Below are 18437 nucleotides of genomic sequence, written 5' to 3' on the forward strand. Positions count from 1 at the left end.
GGGACTGTGCTAAGTGTTTTACAAACCCCTCAAGTGATCTGGTATTGTTATTATTCCCATTTTGCAGAACAGGAAACTAAGGCAAATAAAGATTAAATAACTTTTCCAAGGTCTCAAAGCTAGTAAATGTCTGTATAGGAACTCCGGTTTTCTGACTCTAGGCCCCATGTTCTATATATTGCACTGCTAGAAGTGGAGGGATTTATTATAGATTGCTTTTTCAAGAAGTCAGAAAGGCCATTGCCCAAATCTGACCCCAGCCACCAGTAGTGTGACCATGGGCAAGTCACTTAATCCCTGCCTAAAACTGGAGAAGGAAATGGCAAACCACTCCAATATATTTTTGCCAAGAAACTGCAATGGACAGTTGGTGAATGGGACAATGAAGAGTCTGACATAAGAGAACAAAAACAAAACAAATGTTTATTTACTGACTGAAATAGCATGCTATCCTTAATGGACCAGTTTTATATATATATATATTTTTTGTTCTGATCCTGTGATATCTTTGGTATAAGGCAGAAGAGACAAACACATGACTGTTCCAGTGAGTGCTATCCAAGCCAAATTAAAATGTAATTGTGAAATATTTCACAAAATAAATAGAAATAAATTAAAATATTTTATTTTGCCAATATGTGATTTTATAAGTCAAAATGCCACCTGCAGGCATTTTTTAGGGTTTAGTGGCTCTTTTATCTATTTAAGTTTGATGCCAGTGGTATAGCAAGCTCTTGGGAACTAACTTTATGTATATGTAAGAAATGTGACGTGTATGCAGAGAATTCATTTTGTCAGTGATGGGCAAACTTTTTAATGAGGGGGACAAAGGAAAGGAAATACTCATCTGCCAGTCTGTTTCTAAGGCAACTCTTTCGAAGTTTCATATCCTACTCATTGTATCATCAGATTAGGAATAATGTCGCACTGCCAAATAGAACTTTTCAGGGGGCCACGTCTGGCCCACAAGCCATAGTTTGCCCATCACTGCTTAATGTAATCTGTATACATACAATTATGGGCAGTTATATATTTCCATTTATTTTGTTAAATATTTTATAATTACATTTAGATTTGGCTTGGACAGTACTCACTGGGACAGTCATGTGTTTGTCCCTTTTGCCTTATACCATGGACATCACAGGATCAGAAAAAATAAATAAATTTTTAAAAAGTAGTTCTATATTTTGTTTTTGTTATGTCAGACTCTTCATTGCCCCATTGACCAACTGTCCATGGCAGTTTCTTGGCAAAGATATATTGGAGTGGTTTGACATTGCCTCTCCTTGAGAGGAGGGATTATTATTTTTTTTGTTTTTGTATTTGTATCTTCAGTATTGCAGTTGCCTACATAGAGCAGACTCTCTTAACAAATAATTTTTTGCTTATTATACAATTAAAGTATAAATACTTAAGTAATTTTGTATTTTCACTGATATTCTCATTTTTTACTGCAATCCAAATAAGATTGCAGTCCATGATTGTCTACCTAATCTTTTTTGTAATTGTTTAAGGATCTTCTGTTAACATTAAAAAAATACTACCAATAGAGCATATGATTTCTCCATTTCTTGCTAGGTGATTAGGCCATCTTCTTTTTAGCTTATGTGTTTCTTTAATGATAACCTATTCTGTTTGTTATGTGTAATTGCTTGTTTACACACCTCAATGTACCTTGCAATTGTCTTCTGGGTTATTTTCAGTTTTGATTATTTGGAACCGATAGTGTTACACTGCACACGGGCAGTGAGTTGAGATAAAAATTGTAAGGAAGGGGGAAAAAAGGATGGATTTCATTTTTGTAATTTGGGGAAATAAAAAACATACAACCCCAAGATTTTCCCTAAAACAAAGACCCTTCTTTTTATCATCACTATTTTCTGGTGCTGTTATATAACTTCCAATCTTTAAATAATATTAACCACATTGATAAATTTTTTAGCTGTACAAACTCTAAAAGACTAATAAGTCATGGAGGCATTGGTCTCAGAGTCAGTCAAGAGAGTACCTTAATAGTTCATCCATGAACTATTACACATATGTATATGTCTCTATATGTAATGAACTTTAGATTAAGTTTATTTTTATTAAAAGAATTATTTTATGTCACATTTTCAGTTATATAAGTAGGTTTATAAACACATTACCATGAAAATAAAAATATTTTAATAACATTATGGGATGCACAGATCCATCTCTGTATGATCTTTCTTTGATCCAAGTTAATTTAACTTCGATCCTTTATTTATCTTCAATGTTTTGATCTTAAAATCTTTTTTCCTGGCTAATTTTTGCCAATTCAGAAAGAAATTTTTTCTTTATTTTGTGACTCATTATAAAATTGTGTTTGATTAGCAAGAAAACTATAATTAACTTCAAATAGTAGATCATAATGACTCAAAAATAGCATTGATCTTCACATTATAAGGCTATATAAAAGCATATCATCTCTTCAAGAACATGTTGATGTTTTAGGGCTCAGAGAACAGCTTCTCATCTTTCAAATAATTTTTATTATGTTTTGGCAGACTGATGCTACAGTGGTATAAGGAATAATAAAGGAAAATCAATTATTTTGAAAATTATAGTGTTATACAGAGAAACTCATTCTACATTATCCAATCCTGAGAATTCCAAATTTTATTTTATCTAGGTTAAGTAAGTAAGTTACATTACATGAATTCCTCACCTAGACTAAAGGCCTAAGAAAACTAATGTGGCTTACTTACATAATAACTTCTTCAGCCATCACTATTCCTTTTCCTTCTCAAGCCTTCTCTTTTTCTCAATTCCATCTATAAACTGGGCACATTTCTACCGTTTTAGCCCCCACCCTTTCTAGTATTCTTATTTTGTTTCACTTGCTTCATGAACTCATAATCTTTAGGATAAAATATCAGACATAGGTGCCAAAGGCTCTTTTTGAAGAAATTTATTCCAAACTGTAAGAAAGTAGAGTAAAATTAATATAGAAATTTCACATGGGAGTAACTAGACAGTTTCCAACATATGAGTTTTCATGAACTAATGACTGCCAGTCAGCCTTTACTTTTAATACCACCAAGTAATAGCAGCAAGTTCAGAGATTCTGTCTTAGCTCCATTCAGAAATGATAAATACTCACCTTAACTTTCCTATTTTAGTTCAAGAGGCCTTCATTTACAATAGCCTCTTATTCAACTCAGGATTAGAATGAAAAGGGTCCTTCAAAATACCAAAGGCTCACCCTCCCCCATTTTATAAATGAATAAGATAAAAGCCAGGGAACTGAAATGACAGAGGTAGTGTTTAAAAAAAAAAAAAAAAAAAAAAAAGGGGAGAAAGATTTTGATTCAGATTCTTTTATTCCACAGCTGTTTTGTTGTTGTTGTTGTTCTGCTACTCAGTACTGGCTCTAGAAATATTCTCATGAACCACCATACAATTCCATTCCACTCCCATAGTCCCCAAATCCATTCTTCTTCTGATCAAAAATGATGAATTCACATCCACAAAAGGCTGATTTATTCAGAGAAACAATAAGTAATATAGTCTGGATGACAAATCTTCTCTAAAATCAGAATTGTATTCATGTAAAACATTTTTTCTTTATTATCCCACATTCTAATGTAATAAACGGTCTGAAAAAATTAATCATAATAAATTTTAATCTGCTAATGAAAAATTACAAAGTCCTTGTTCAGTTGTTCAGTCCAAAAAAATGTGATTACTCTTAGGGATATAATATGGGGATATAATATGCTAGTATACATGTATATATACACATACATATATACATGTATGTTATATATATTATATTATGCTAATATAATAGGGATATAATGTGCTATTATATATATATATATAATAAATTTATAATTTGAAGAAATCAAAGAATCAGAGCTCTATACACATAGGAGGGACCTTAAAAGTCATGCCTGCAGTTTCTTTAAAATTTTTAGAGATGAAGATTTTGAGACCTAGAGATGTTAATTAACTAAGTCTGGGTAGTAGCAAATACAGTATGCAAACCCATGATATCCCATTCCAAATCTAGCATCCTGCCTATGGCATCATACAAAATATCTGTTTCTTCATCTGTAAGTTGAGAAAACTGAATATAATCTTCACCAAAGAGATCCTTTTATTTCTAAATTTTGGTTCTCTTAATCCTTATATTATAGAGAATAACATTATGTAAAAGTTATATTTACTTAGGATGTATTTTATCTTCTAATAATAATAATGTGATAAGATAATGTATCTAAAAACAAATTAATTCACTTATTTTATTGGCATACGCACTTTTGAAAAGTTTGGATATTTAAGTGAGGTAAAATGATTAAGGAAAAAAATTGAAAACCTGAAGTGATTAGGAGAAAAATTGTGTAATATTTTAATTGGGGAACAAATATTTTTGTGTTCCTGTTGTTTACCCTGATAGAATGCAAACTGTTTGAGGACAAAGACTTTTTTTTGGTGGGGGGCAATAGAAGTGTCTTTATATATTTATCATCTAACATACATGTCACAAATTTGGAGCTTAAAAATTACTTACTAAATTTATCAAAAAGAAATGACCAAAATATTTCTAAACTTGAATAATTGAGAAGTAGTATAATGCTATAATAAATAATGTTTAATTATAGTTTTATGCAATGTGTAATTTTATAATTTAATGATATATTTAATGAAAGTAGTTTAAAAATTTTTAATGAATAGAATTTTGGTCATTGATATATTCTGTGAATTTTAAGAGAAGCACATTGAGCTTTTAAAATGTCAGTTTACCTGGAGATATCATATAAGAATTAATGGGAGTTCTGCAGCTTTTTAGATTTAATACCCAATTTCATTAATGATGACCAATAAACTAAATATTTTACTACCCTGTTTATTTGATGTCACTAGAGCTTCCAAATGTATGGGAAAGTGTTGTTGTTTCTTATAAGGATATCATGTTTCACATTTTACTTAGAGAGTACAGTGACATTGGATTTAGAATAATTTAATCTGGAAAGGGGGAAATGACCCTAGATATGACTTAATAGTTTATTCAAATAAAGAGTTATTATAGTGAAGATGCTGATCAGTTGACTTTTTATCTCCAGAAAGAGAATTTTAATTAGTTCAAGCCTTCTCACCTCTCTCTTGAGGTACTCTGTAATGGTAGCCTAGTTGGTCTTCCAGTTTTATCCTGCATGTCACTGTTTCTGTCTCTCTACTTGTCTCTCTGCCTGCCTCTCTTGCATTATTGTGAGTGGTATACCATCCTCAAATCACTTTGTTTCTTTTTGTGTATTTTGCACCTCTCTAGTAAAGTGTTAGCTCCTAGAGGGCAGTGACTATTTCACTTTTGCATTCCTATTTCTATTGCTCTAGTAATAAATTAAATATAAAAAAGAACTTCTCTTCATAAAACTATAACACCATTTGTCTACAAAAGAATTCATATGTTAAGGGGGAATGAAAATCAACTTATGGAAATCTGAAATAAAAAGATGATCATCTTGAATGGCTAGGCAAATTTCTTTCTGAATACAGAAAATTCAACTAAATATTTCTACCAAAGTATTTGATATATGTTTTATTTAACACAGATTTTTTTTTGTGACAGTTAAGTTAGGATGGTAATGACAAATATGATATTTTTAAAAATGGATTTTCTTTGTCTACATCTCCTAAACAAACACATTGATTTTTAAAGGAGTGGTTTCAAAAGTGCCTGATTTCTATATTTATGTTTTTGGAGAAACCTTTGTAGGCAGATATATAACAGTCATTAATGTAATAGGAAATTTTTGTTATCAGGACAAGAAGGCAAGACATTAAAACTGTAAAAGAATGAAAAGTACAACTAGGTGCTTGCCTAGATGTTGCCATTCTTCAAGGATGCTCATGTGTCTGTTTTTATTATCTTTTTTCCCCATCTTGACTTAATTTTTAATACAAAAAGTAGGAAGGGGATGAAGGTATAATTCTGCATTTTTGCAGAAGCTGTTGAAATGTTAGGGTCTTTTCTGGATTGACAGGGAAAACTTCCACAACAGTTAACTCACATCTACTTGTGACTACCATTAAGGAGAATAAAATACATTGTTTGGAATACTGCGCCTCTTCAGTGTTCGTGGACACACGGTATTAAGTAATAATAATAATAAAAAAAGTTTCCTAATAGGTCATTCTTTTCTGAAGAGGCAGAAATGGTGCATCTAATCATCTGCCAGCTCCAAGCAAAAGGAAAGGAAGAAGAGGAAAGAAGGGGGGAATCTCTGGAGGGAGAAGGCATCCTGGGAGCTGTTTTTCTGAGTCCTCTGGCTGCTGCTGCTATCGCCGCAGCCTCCGCCTTCTGATTGGCGGGGACAACAGCATCAGCATCCCCCCTACTCTGAAGAGAGGCGAAACACAGCTTCAGCCTCCAGGAGCCTGTGCTCCCTCCTGGACGAGACCTCTGGGTATTTACCAAGAGGCACAGCTGTAGCCGCCCCTGCTTCCTCGTCCTATCACCAAAGGAGCGAACCTAGTAGTCTTTGGATCTGGTCCCAAAGACAGGCTGAGAACCCCTGCGTCCCGTGACCACTTTCCAGCAGGGTCCAACCTCAAGTCCCCGGACCCCCGGTGCAGCTGCCGCCGCGCGCTAGCCGCCAAGACGCCTCGAATCTTGTACCGCGGGAAAAGCGGGGCCTCTTCCAAGATGGGCCGGCAGGGATTAGGGGGCAGTGGTACCGCGGGCCGCTCCATGCAGCGCTCCCAGAGCCGGAGCAGTCTTTCCGCCTCCTTCGAGGCACTGGCTGGCTATTTCCCCTGCATGAATTCACTGGAGGAAGAGGAAGGAGGTGGGTGAGATCCCCAACCCCATACTTCATCTCCTCCAGGAAGTCGGTGTTGGTGACTGGGTTGGGGGAGGGGATGGAGTGGAGGGGACTGACAGAGGAAGGAAAATTAAAGAGTAATGACCCAATTACTCTAGCTTTGTTCCTTTTTCTCCCAAAGGAGAGTCCTGGAGGTGTTCACTGGACTCCCAAACCCTGGATTGTGCTGGCAAACCGGGTCAGAATTTTGTAAATCCCCTGGGGGGATTCTTGTGGAAACTGCTGGTTCCTCTCAGTCAAATGTTAATGCCAAGTGCTTTAAAGTAATACAAGGGTGGAGATGAAAGAATGAATGTCTCAGAGTTGGTTTAACCAGGTTAATATCCATCCCAAATTCTCAGCCTTTTATTCTTTGAAAACTACCAGAAAAACCTATGGGGCAGAACATTTAAGCAAAAATTCAAACTTTTAACCCCTCACCAAATACAGCCAGATTGAAGTGATGTGGTGTGGCAAGGGGTGAGGGAGCAAATGATAAATTGTATGATAGTTAATTGTACTTGTTATTGAATTCCATATAATAGCAGGAAAAGTCTCAACTTTGTTGTTGGAAGAAGTGATGTGTTCAAATTTCAAGACACAGTAATCCATTATCTCCTATTATGATTGCCATATTGATTAGTCTAATGACCCCAAATATTATTTGTTGTTTTCTATTCTTTCATCATGTTGTTTTCAATTCTTGTGAAATTTTTATAGCTGAAAAGTTGCTGAATTCTATTATGAACAAAATTTCCCACATTTTCCTTAGCAAGTAGAACTGAAAATAGATTGAGCTAATAATTCACTCAATATTATAGTTATTGTGCATTTTAAAAACTATACATGGGCTGCATAAAGTAGTTGTAAATAGATGTATGTTTCCACATATTGAGATTTATATACATAAGATGGTTATTAACATTATCATTTTATTATTTATACCTCATATGAAAGTTGTAAAATCAATGCCTACACAAAAATATTAATAATATAAAACAAGAACATAAAAAAGTGAGCTGTAATTGAGATTTTGGTTTTCAAACCTTTATTCAGGGAACTGGTCTTTCCCCTTTTGGAGTAGTAATAATACCTAAAAACCTATATTCAAAGGATTACTTTTTGCTTGCTTTACTGAAATAGCTTTAATTCTGTCTAGCTTCTTTCCATCGATTCTAATGAAATATCATTGGTTTTAAATAAGTATCTGACAGACAGTAGGATATCCCATTCTCTCAGAATAAATATACTTCCAATTTAAATTTTCTTTTCATTAAATTTTTTATTTTATATTTTAATTTCACTGTAATTAATATCAAAAGTCTTATAACAAAAAGAATTAAGAAAATGAAATGCAGACTTCTCTGTTTTGCTGAATTAGTCTATTGGTATATTATCACGTGTACACACCGTATATATACTAACATGTCATATCAGGTCATTTTTGGAAGCATTTCCATAAAAAAAATTTTTTTTTCCTGAAATTTTAAGTTAAGGAGACAGAATTATAAAATGCATCCCAATGAAAGCTTATTTGGACCAGCAAGAATTTTACACAAAAGTGGTGTTTTCAAAATGAAAAGAAACTATCCTCTCTCAACCTTGCTTCATATGGACTAATCTCAGAGGAAATTCTAATAGCCACGCTTAGAAAGCTGTCATCCCCTGAAAAATTTCTCAGGATGCTGTGGCAAAATACTTCAAAAACAGAGCATTCCTTTATTAAGGAATTGGTGAGATCCCCAGGTAAAGATTATGTGTAGGCTACCAAATAGACTCTTTAGCTTAAGGCAATAGCTCAAACCTTGAACTTTAGCAAAGTGACTCTTAATTTTCTCCAAGTAAGAATATTCTATTACTATTTGTTTGATATGGCAACAGTTCCAAGGCTGAACATGCTGAATGAAATATATACTTTTAAATTTAAAAATATGTAAAACTTGTTTAGTTTTTGAGACTGCCATGCTACCCCAGAGGATAACTTCACAGCCAGTAATAGTGAGTAAAGGTGGAAATTCTGACCTAAGAAGAAAGACAATTTTTAAATACACTCGGTCTTACTATTTTGATCGTTTTCTACTTGGTATAATATTTAAAATAAAAGAGTATACTTTTGTATCTTCTCCACATGTAGAAGTATATGTCTAAATGTATTCTCATCACCAACTTGGCAATTTTATTTCATTTTTTGGAAGAGGAGAAAACGTAACTGCCAAATATATGAAGTTCCAGGCACTTTGTAAATGGTTTCAAAGTTCATCTATCAAAAACTTTCAGAAAGATAGTCATTCTGAAGAATCATATTTTCCAGATTATAATATGATGATGATTTATATAGGCCTTTATTATTTTTAAATTGCATTATATATTTTATTTAATTTGATCTTCACAATAACCCTTTGAGATAGGCAGCTTAGATATCCTTTTCCCTATGTAACAAAGTTAATCTCAGAATTCAGTGGCTTATGCATGGTTACACAGATAATGTGTCAGCTGCAGAATTTTTACCTAGGTCTCTCCTTAAATAATTCACCATACTTCTATCAGATGAGAGTTCACCCTCTTTAAGAGCTAAAACATTTTTAAAAAGTTATATTGCATACTTTCCTTCTTAAATACACTTAATATAATTTAACCTTTTATCTACATCTGAGAGTCAGTATAATCATTAGTTGTAGTAGCAGGATAGACCTATTGAAATAGTATAGACACTTCCATACTAAATGAAACCATATTGGAGTTCTTTGAGACGTTATCAAGTCTGATTGTCATTGTATGGTGGTGGTGGTGGTTGGGGGGGCGGGTTATGACCCCTCTCTCACTGCCAGACTGTGCTAATTTTTCATTGCTTTCAAAATATTTGCTTGTAGCAGACTTTCTCCTTCTTCAGGCTTTTAACTGTTATGGAAAAAATAGCCAAATTGGCTATCAAATTGTGTGAAAAGTAAGAAGTGCATGTGTAAAGTTTTCAAAGTATAGTGAATGTACTTTGACATTTATTTTGTTTTTCTCAGAAGTCTTTTTCAGTAGTTTCCATTTGTGTTTCAGATAGGCAAAGTTAACATGAATTCTAGGTGAAAGAATTACTATACTTTTATTGTATTACTGTATTGATCAGCCAGGTAGCACAGTGGATAGAGCACTGGATGTGGAGTTTTAGGAAGACTTGATTTCAAATCAGGCCACAGATACTTAACTAGCTATATACCTATGGGTAAGGCACTTAATCTTGTTTGCTTTAATTTCTTCATCTGTAAAATGAGCTAGAGAAGGAAATGACATACCACTCTAGATCTTTACTAAGAAAATCCAAAATGGGATCATGAAGAGTCAGACACAGTGGAACAACAAAATTACTGTATTTTACTTTCTTTAATCATGTAACTCTTGATGAATTATTAATGATGGGTGGCAACATGACATAGTGGAAAAGAGAATTTAATTTGGAGTCACAAGATGTCCAGCTAGTCACTATATCTGTAACATTGGACAAATTCAGTCATGTATTAAGACCATGCATGGTCTCTTCTTCTATAACAATTAACTAGTTAGGTTATATCCAAGACCATTTCTAATACTTTTATCCTTTAAACCTATAATTTTGGAAAGTGTGAAAAATAAAAACTAATTTATTCAGAAGTTATATAAATTATTTTTAAAATTAGAACACATGAATTGAGGAAGTAATATAAAATGAAGCAAAAGTGATACTGTCTTCAAGTGCCCTGGCTTGCTACTTTGTATTTAACTACTTTGTATTTATTTATTTTTTTACATTTATTCTGTGTATACACACATATATAAACACGTTTCTCTAAATATACACACATACATACATAAATCCATAAGCATATTTGCATACATATCTTTGTTGTTGTCTTCCCTCATTGGAATGTAAGCTCCTTAACAGTAGGAATGGCTGCCTTTACTGTATTTCTATGCCTGTCACCTAGAATAGTTAGAATGATACTGGCACATAGAAGATGTTTAATAAACAGGGTTGAGAGTTTTTTGGTTTGTTGGTTTTTTTTTTTTTTTTGGCTAATTCAGAATTTGTAGGTAGGTGAGCTTGTCTACACATCTTTTGTGTATTAGCACAATAGAGAAGCTGCTGAAAATGCAATAAAGGCAATGTGACTTATCTGCTTAAGATTTTCTGTTCATATAAAGATATTCTTCATTGTATAGTAAATTCTTATAGTGCAGAAAATAATATTTTCTAGATTTGCACTAGATTTTTAACATATGCATTGTGATAAAGTAAGGGACATGCTTGTCGTTTCTTTTATATATGTGCATGTGATGCACATGTATTCTATGCCATATAAAGAAGTAAAAATATAGTTCATCTTTATTTATAAAGGATTCTGTCTGAAGTTTTAAGTTGTGCCTCTGAAAAACAAAATGAAGAATCCATGTGCTTTGACCATCCCTGGATCTGGTGATTGATAGAGCTGTAACCACCAATTCTGATCCCAGAGAGAATTTAAAGATTAGAGAAAGAGATACTTCCAGACATTTGAGTTTGAGTAACCTTGGCCTTACACTTTCCTCAATCATTTCCAAACCAACATGGCTTTTTACCAACTGCTCCCTTCTTTTCTTTCTGTCTCAAAGGAAGTGCCTTATTTATAAGACAAACTTGTGCCCTTTAACATCAGATCTTTAAGAAACTTTCAGCCTATACTTATCTTCTCCTTTCCCAGACAAATCATTTAATCTTTATTTTTCTTCATTGACTCTTTCCCTTTCCTTTACATGTATCTTTTAAAAGTAAAAAGATGATCTCTGTAGTCCCTTCTAAAAATCCTATGAATCTGTGCATACATTAAAAAAAAAAAAACCCAGAACTTTCAATTGACTACTGTCCTCTGTATTCCTGCCTTCCTTCCATGGCCAATTTTCTCAGATTGGTAGTCTATATAAGGTTCCTTATCACTTACTCCTTAATTCTGCATAACTTGGCTTCTCCTACCATCTGACTAAAATAACATTCCTAAAGTTCATCAATGATGTAATCACCAGATTTAGTGATTTTTCCCAGAAGGATTTAAATAGGCAGAAACTGAAGGGAGGTGGGGAAAGTTGTCCATTATACCTTAGGGAAGGTCATGAGCAAATTTACAGAGGTGGGAAAGGGCAAAATAAGATTAAACATGAAAAGTAGTTTGGCCAGAGTATGGAGCACACAAACAGCATTAGTTCATTGTAAAGCTAATAAAAGAGATCCATCTTATCCTAAAGGGCCTTGGAGGTTGGGCTAAGGAATTTTCATCTGATCTTGCACCAAGAGGAAAAAAAAAACTTAACCAGGCAGTGATCAATAAGGCATTATGCTGGGTATGAGGATACAAAAGATATCTATCTATTCAATTCAAACATTAAATAACTACTTTGTGGAGGGCACCACTGGAGGCAAAGTTTAGGTAAAGCATAATTCCTGTCCTCTTGGAGCCTTGGGGCAAATAGTGGAATATAACTGAAAGTCTAAGTGCATTAGAGTTGCAAAATAAGGTTCTATGTGAGGCAAAAGGAGTAGCTTTCTACTGGTGGAATCAATGAAGGTTTCATTGAGGAATAAATATTTGAATTGTTTTTTTTTAAATGGGTAGGAATTCAACAAAAGTGTAGGAGGAAATTCTAGACATAAGGAATAGTGTGAGCAGAGATCTAGAAGTATAAAAATCCAGGAAAGTATTCAGAAGACAGGACAATCCATTTTGCCTAGAGTGGAAAGTGTGTGATGGGGAGTAAGGAAGAGTAAATTAGACTGAAAGGCAGGCTGATGCCAAATTTTAAGAGTGTCCTAGGCAAAGGAGTTATAAATTGGTTTCCCAGGCAAAATGTTTTTTCACAGAGGAACCACATGACCAGGTCTACACATAAGGAATATTAATCTGGCAGCAAAATAAAGGACAAATTAAGTGGGGAGAGAGTGAAACCAGAAAGACTTGTTTGACTATTACAAGAGTCTAGGGAAGTGGTAAAAGAGGGGCCCCTAGTTGATGGTAGCAAGAGGCCTAGAGAAGAATACAAAAGATTCATCAGTTGTGGAATTGATAGGACTTTGTTAGAGATATCAGGCAGATTTTCAAAGATAGTCCAAGATTACTAACCTGGATAGAAGAATTGGTCTGTGGTCCACAGACAGGAATAATGAAGTCAAAAAGAAAAACAGATTTAGGTAGAAAGATAAACTAAAGCTTCTGGCATAGAATTTTGAATTGTTGGGATAGCAGTGTGGAGATATTCTGCAGTTAGCTGAGGATCTGGTACCAGAATATAGAAGAAATCTTAAAAATAGTAAGCAGAAGTGCTGAAATTCAAATCCAGATATTTTTCCACTCTAAATCCCATGTTCGTTCTACTACACCATGCTGCTTCTCTCTCTTTTTAAAATATTATTTTTACTGTCAACTTAAACACCAAATAGAATGAGCATTTTCTCATATAAAGTAGAACAGAAACAGGACTGTACATGAAACTATAAATCTGTTATGTGCAGCTTGCTTTTCCTTTTAAGTATATAATAAATTCGACATGAAACTTTCATAGTGATCCTGCTTGTCTCTGTCTTCTTCTAGCTTTTTTTTTCTTTTCTTTTCATTTAAAAAAATGAATTACTTTATTTTTACTTTTGGTATTTCTGTCATTAGCTTCCATCTTTCTCCTAATCCCCAGGCTTCCCCTCCAACAGCCAGTCAAGAATCAATTATGGCTTCCTATATTTGGGTTACTATTCTAAGTGCTGAGAATACAAAGAAAGTAAAAAAAAAAAAGTTCTTGCCTTTAAGAAGCTCGCATTCTAATGGGAAAAATAACATACAAACAGTTAAATGTGTTAAAGATAGATTTAGGGTAATAATGAGAGAAAATCTTGGAGGAAATGCACTGGCAATGGAGGGGAAAAGGGTAGGGTGAACTAACAAAGGGTTTGGGGCAGAATACAGAATTTGAACTAAAACTTGAAGGAGAAAAATAAAAAATCTCGTAGCAGGAATGTTTAATCAAGCAAAACAATTTCCTATACTATCAGTGTCTTAAAATATTTTATTCTGTTGAGGGTAGGTAGCATATTTTATCATTGATACTCTACAATAATGGCTAGCCATTACATTGATCAGAGGCATTTTAGAGCATCATTATATATATTTTTCTCCTGGGCTTTTCCTTCATTTCACATCAGATCATATAAATCTTCTCAGGCTTCTCTGAAAATTAGTCAATTGACAGAATTCTCTCTGAGTTTAACTTTTTATTAAGCAGAGGAAAAGTATTTTGGGGCCATAGAGAGGACAAAGACCAAGAAGAACCTCTTTCAGACATTGGGATTTAAGTTGTCTTGAAAATAAGGAAACTTTCCCTTTCATCATTTCCTGGCATCCAGTAATATTCTATTAAATTCAAATACCATAATTTGTTTAAGCAGTCCTCAAGTGATAGGCATTCTCTAAGATTTCCAGTTTTTTTTCTTTCTGTAACAAAAGGCTACTGTATATATTTGCATATGTGAATTGTTATCCTCTTTCAGTTCTTTGGTATATACACCTAGTAATGGTATCTACCACTAATCCAAGGATATGGACAATTAAGTAACTTTGGGGGCATATTTTCATTTTGTTTTCCATAATAGCTAGCCCAATTCACATCTCTATCAAGCATGTTATTTTCCAGCAGCTCTTTCCGCATTTATCATTTTCCTTTTCTTAAAATACCTATGCTAATTGGATGGACTTGAAGTGAAACTTCACAGTTCTTGTGTATTACTTTAATTATTAATGATTTGGAGCATTTTTTCACATGGCTGAAGACTGGTTAGATTTCTTCTTTTGAAGACTGTTTAGATCCTTTAGCCATTTATATATCTGGAAATGCCTCTTGCATGAACGTTTTCAGATGATTATTACCTGAACATAATTTCACACTGAAGACATACTTATGATATTTTGTAGCCTTAGTGACTTAAATTATAAAATTTTAGAGTTAGAGACAAAGAAACCATGTGATACAACACTTATATTTTACACATAAGGAATAAATATCTGTAAAGTCATTTTCCTCTCTTCAATTTCTTATTAGTGAAACCTGGGCTTAGTAAGATTAAATTACTTGTTTAAAGTTGCACACCAAATAGTGGCAGAACCAAGACTGGTAGCAAGATATTCATTATTGTCTGAAGAAACTTTTACCAGAACAGTTGCTGAGCTACCTTAGTTTTTTGTTTTGTTTACTTTTTTTTAATGTGGAATATATCTAATGTCCCATGCTTAACTATTAAAAAAATATGCAAATGAATCACCAAGCTTAATATATACAAATGTTACAATAGTTAACACTGAAAAACTAGATATTGGTTAGACTAAATTATTTTGTGTTATTATTAATTTTAGTAGTTACTTTCATGTTTACAAATCCTTATAACATCCTACTCTGTTGCCTCATTGTCTTGTAAAAGTGTTTTAGAATACCAGCTCTGGCAGCTTGTATTATTTTTGAAAGACTTTAGGTCCTCTCCTAGCAACAAACTAGCTGCTTTCTGAGGACCATCCTAGCTAACTAAGAAAGGTTTATTATTAGTGTGCTGATGGATCAATAATTTATTTTTGATCATAATAACCCATGAAGCAAAATGTAACATGATAGTAAGACCTTTAACAACAGAAGAATTATGAAAAAGGAGAACAAGAGGAATAAAAACTTTGGAGTTTTTAGATAATTTGTAAACTGTGATTCAACAGCTGATCCACTGTGTCCATTGATCCTCCAACTCCCTGGATGAACAGAAATGTATTAATCAACATTCTGACTGTTATTGAAACCATAAACGAATAGGAAATTATTGCTAAATAGAAAGACAACTCATAGGTCTTCCTTGAAGAAGGAATTAGAAGTATTTGTTGTGTTGTATATACAATTTTATGGGACATTTGGTAATCTTGTAATGTTGATTTTTTTAAATGAACATTTTCAGCTTAAATATCAACATTGGCTATAAAATATGAAAAAGTAAAGTCCCATGAAGAATTTGATAAGACCCTCAAAATTAACATACTTTTGTACTTGATGACTGCAATGCAAAGACAATCATATAGGAAGATAGCAGAAAATATGTGAAAAATGTTATTCTGGAGTAAGAGTTCAAAGATTTGTATACTATACAAAGGACAAAGGAGATAAATATTGTAATCACAATTGAATAAAAGGCTCTAGGAATCAGGATCTTACTGTATGTATTTGTTCAATATGAAAAAGTGTTTGTTTTTGTAGAGCAACATCCTACCCTGTAGGCTTTCCACTAACAAAATATCTCCCACAGACATATTAGGATATAAAATTCCTTGAAAGATATGAGGAGAGAATTTTTGATCAGTGGCCATCTGAATATAAACGTCAAATGAAGCATAGAGTATGTGCTTGCTGAAGAGATTTGCCACTTTCATGACGGACGTCAATTCCCATTAAGTAATTGACAGAAATATATCATATCCAGCTTTCCTAAAATTCCACTCAGAATTAACTTCTTTTTAATCTTTTTATATTTGTTGAGTTCATATACTATTATAATTTTGCTGCCTATTTTTAAACAATGTATTTTTCTTAGATTCTGCTCTTACCCATCCTGTTATCTTCTCCCAGTTTTATAGATAGTATAGATTTATCCCATTAATATTTATAGTTGTGATATTTAAATGCAATCCTTTCCTTTATTATATATTCAAATTTTTATTCTCATCTCTTTATGACCTGGTACTCTTTTTTTTTTTTTTTTTTTTTTTGCAACTGACCAGCAGCTGCACAAAAGTTACTAGTGGGTAAAACACTCAGAAAGGGGAACCAGGGACTGAGACAAAAATGAGTCAAGAGTTAAAGTCTAAAGGAAGCAGAGCATATGGCAAGAATAAAGACACAAACACAAAGAAAGTTCCAACATGAAGTAGGTCAGACATCGAGTTAGCTCTGGTGGAATAGAGTTTCACTGGAATGAAGCTCTGATAGTAACGAGCTTTGATGGTCCAGACCTCTGGTGGTCAAGAGCTTAACCCTTAGCTGACATACTGGTATTTTTATTGGGGTTACAACAGTATAGGGGGAAGGGAAAATGATAATTAGACAAGTTGTCTGATACACTAAGGTAATCATCAGAGATACAGACTGCTGGAAACTAAAACAATAGATGTAGCTAATGCCTAAATCAGGAATCCATATGGCCTAAGAAGTATCTAAGTTTGCTTGATACATATGTTAATTGATTGTTATTGGTAAAATAAGGAGACTGAAATAACTGATTAGTTTTCCCTGGAGTGTAATCTCAGGGAAGGGCTAGGAATTTGGCAAGGTTGAGGTTCATTTTTGTACAAACAAAAATGTAGGGAAAGAAAAGAAATGGTATCAAAACTAGTAATGTGTAACTAAAGCAGTGTAATTTCATCTTTTCCCTCATTCAGTGTTCAGATTTTGACCAAAACATCTCTAGATGGTTTCTTTAAAAAAGTAGCTTGTTTTATCATTATGTTTTAAAAATATCATCTATATTTCTCTCTCCATCTCCCTATAAAGACATCCTTTATAACAAAGAATTTTTTGAAGAAAAAGAAAAAAAATTAGTAAAAGCAATCAACACATTGAAAAAAATGAGATTATTTGCAATATTTCATGCTCATAGAACAAATACCTCTGAAAATACATTTTTTCCTGGACTCAGGAAATCATATTTTCTACCTTTTATTGAAAGTTCTTAATTCTCTTTTTTTCCTTAAGCTCTAATTTCACTTTTCATCTCTTCTGCTTTTGACCTATTCTTAAAACACTTTGACCAAGGCATTCTTTTTATCATGGTTCTACTTATACATATTATGCAATTACTCCCCTCTGGATTTACTTTTGGGGCTTCTTTCTTTATTTTTATTTTTATTTTTTTCAGGTAGATAAAACTTTTAATAATCATTACCTTAAATTTTGCCATCAATGTTCTCTTCTTCCCAGCATCCCTCCCCTCTGTGACTTGTCAAATTACACTGGCTATATATATACTCTTTACTATAGCTCCCTGGATCCTATACAGAGCACCCACAAGTTCTAGCTGTCTTCTATACAGACCTATAATGAATGGAGATATTCACTGGCATTTACTTTTCATTTTATTAAATCATTGTTTCATCAGTTCCCCTTTGAAACCTTGTTTGCATGTTTGATAGGGGAGTTTGAGTCAGCCAACTCTTTTTCATCATCATTTAACAAGAATCCCTTCTCTGCAACAACCAGAGGACCTTTTGATTTTTTATTAGCTATACTCTATGCCTGGAACATTGTACACCTCACCTCCAACTCTTAGAATCCCTTACTTTCTTCATAGTACAGTTTAGGTATAACCTTCTATAGGAGGCCTTTTGTGATCCTTCTCTTTGTCAGTACTGGCAGCTAGATGATATGTAAATTTTCAAGGAGAACTAAAATTTCTATTGTGAAGGTTTGCTGAGCCCTTTTCAGGGCTACTCATCCACCTTGGATGCCTATTTCTCACCCAACCTCACCTGTGGCTCCAGAAAAGCTGTATCATGAGCAGGAGCCACACCATAGTAAAACACTGTCAGTACATGGGCTAAACGA

At 33.5% G+C, this 18437-nt stretch overlaps 1 protein-coding gene across 18 annotated transcripts in view; it reads left to right on the plus strand.

Annotated features, from left to right (window-relative positions):
• The window catches only part of RIMS2 (regulating synaptic membrane exocytosis 2), a 505770-nt gene that overhangs the window by 465546 nt on the left and 21787 nt on the right, over positions 1 to 18437 (plus strand). Inside the window, exons 1-2 of one of the 18 annotated variants that reach the window (XM_044658250.1) lie at positions 6719 to 6815; positions 8045 to 8047. The exons of 15 other annotated variants lie outside the window; for them this stretch is intronic. In XM_044658250.1, coding sequence (XP_044514185.1) covers positions 6719 to 6815; positions 8045 to 8047 — 100 coding nt within the window. Of the gene's footprint in view, positions 1 to 6673; positions 6816 to 8044; positions 8048 to 18437 lie in introns of those variants that run through there. 2 more of the 18 variants (XM_044658248.1, XM_044658249.1) reach the window with 2 other exon arrangements.

The sequence above is a fragment of the Gracilinanus agilis genome, chromosome 1, assembly GCF_016433145.1.
Source record: "Gracilinanus agilis isolate LMUSP501 chromosome 1, AgileGrace, whole genome shotgun sequence".
In the NCBI taxonomy this organism is placed as follows: domain Eukaryota; kingdom Metazoa; phylum Chordata; class Mammalia; order Didelphimorphia; family Didelphidae; genus Gracilinanus; species Gracilinanus agilis.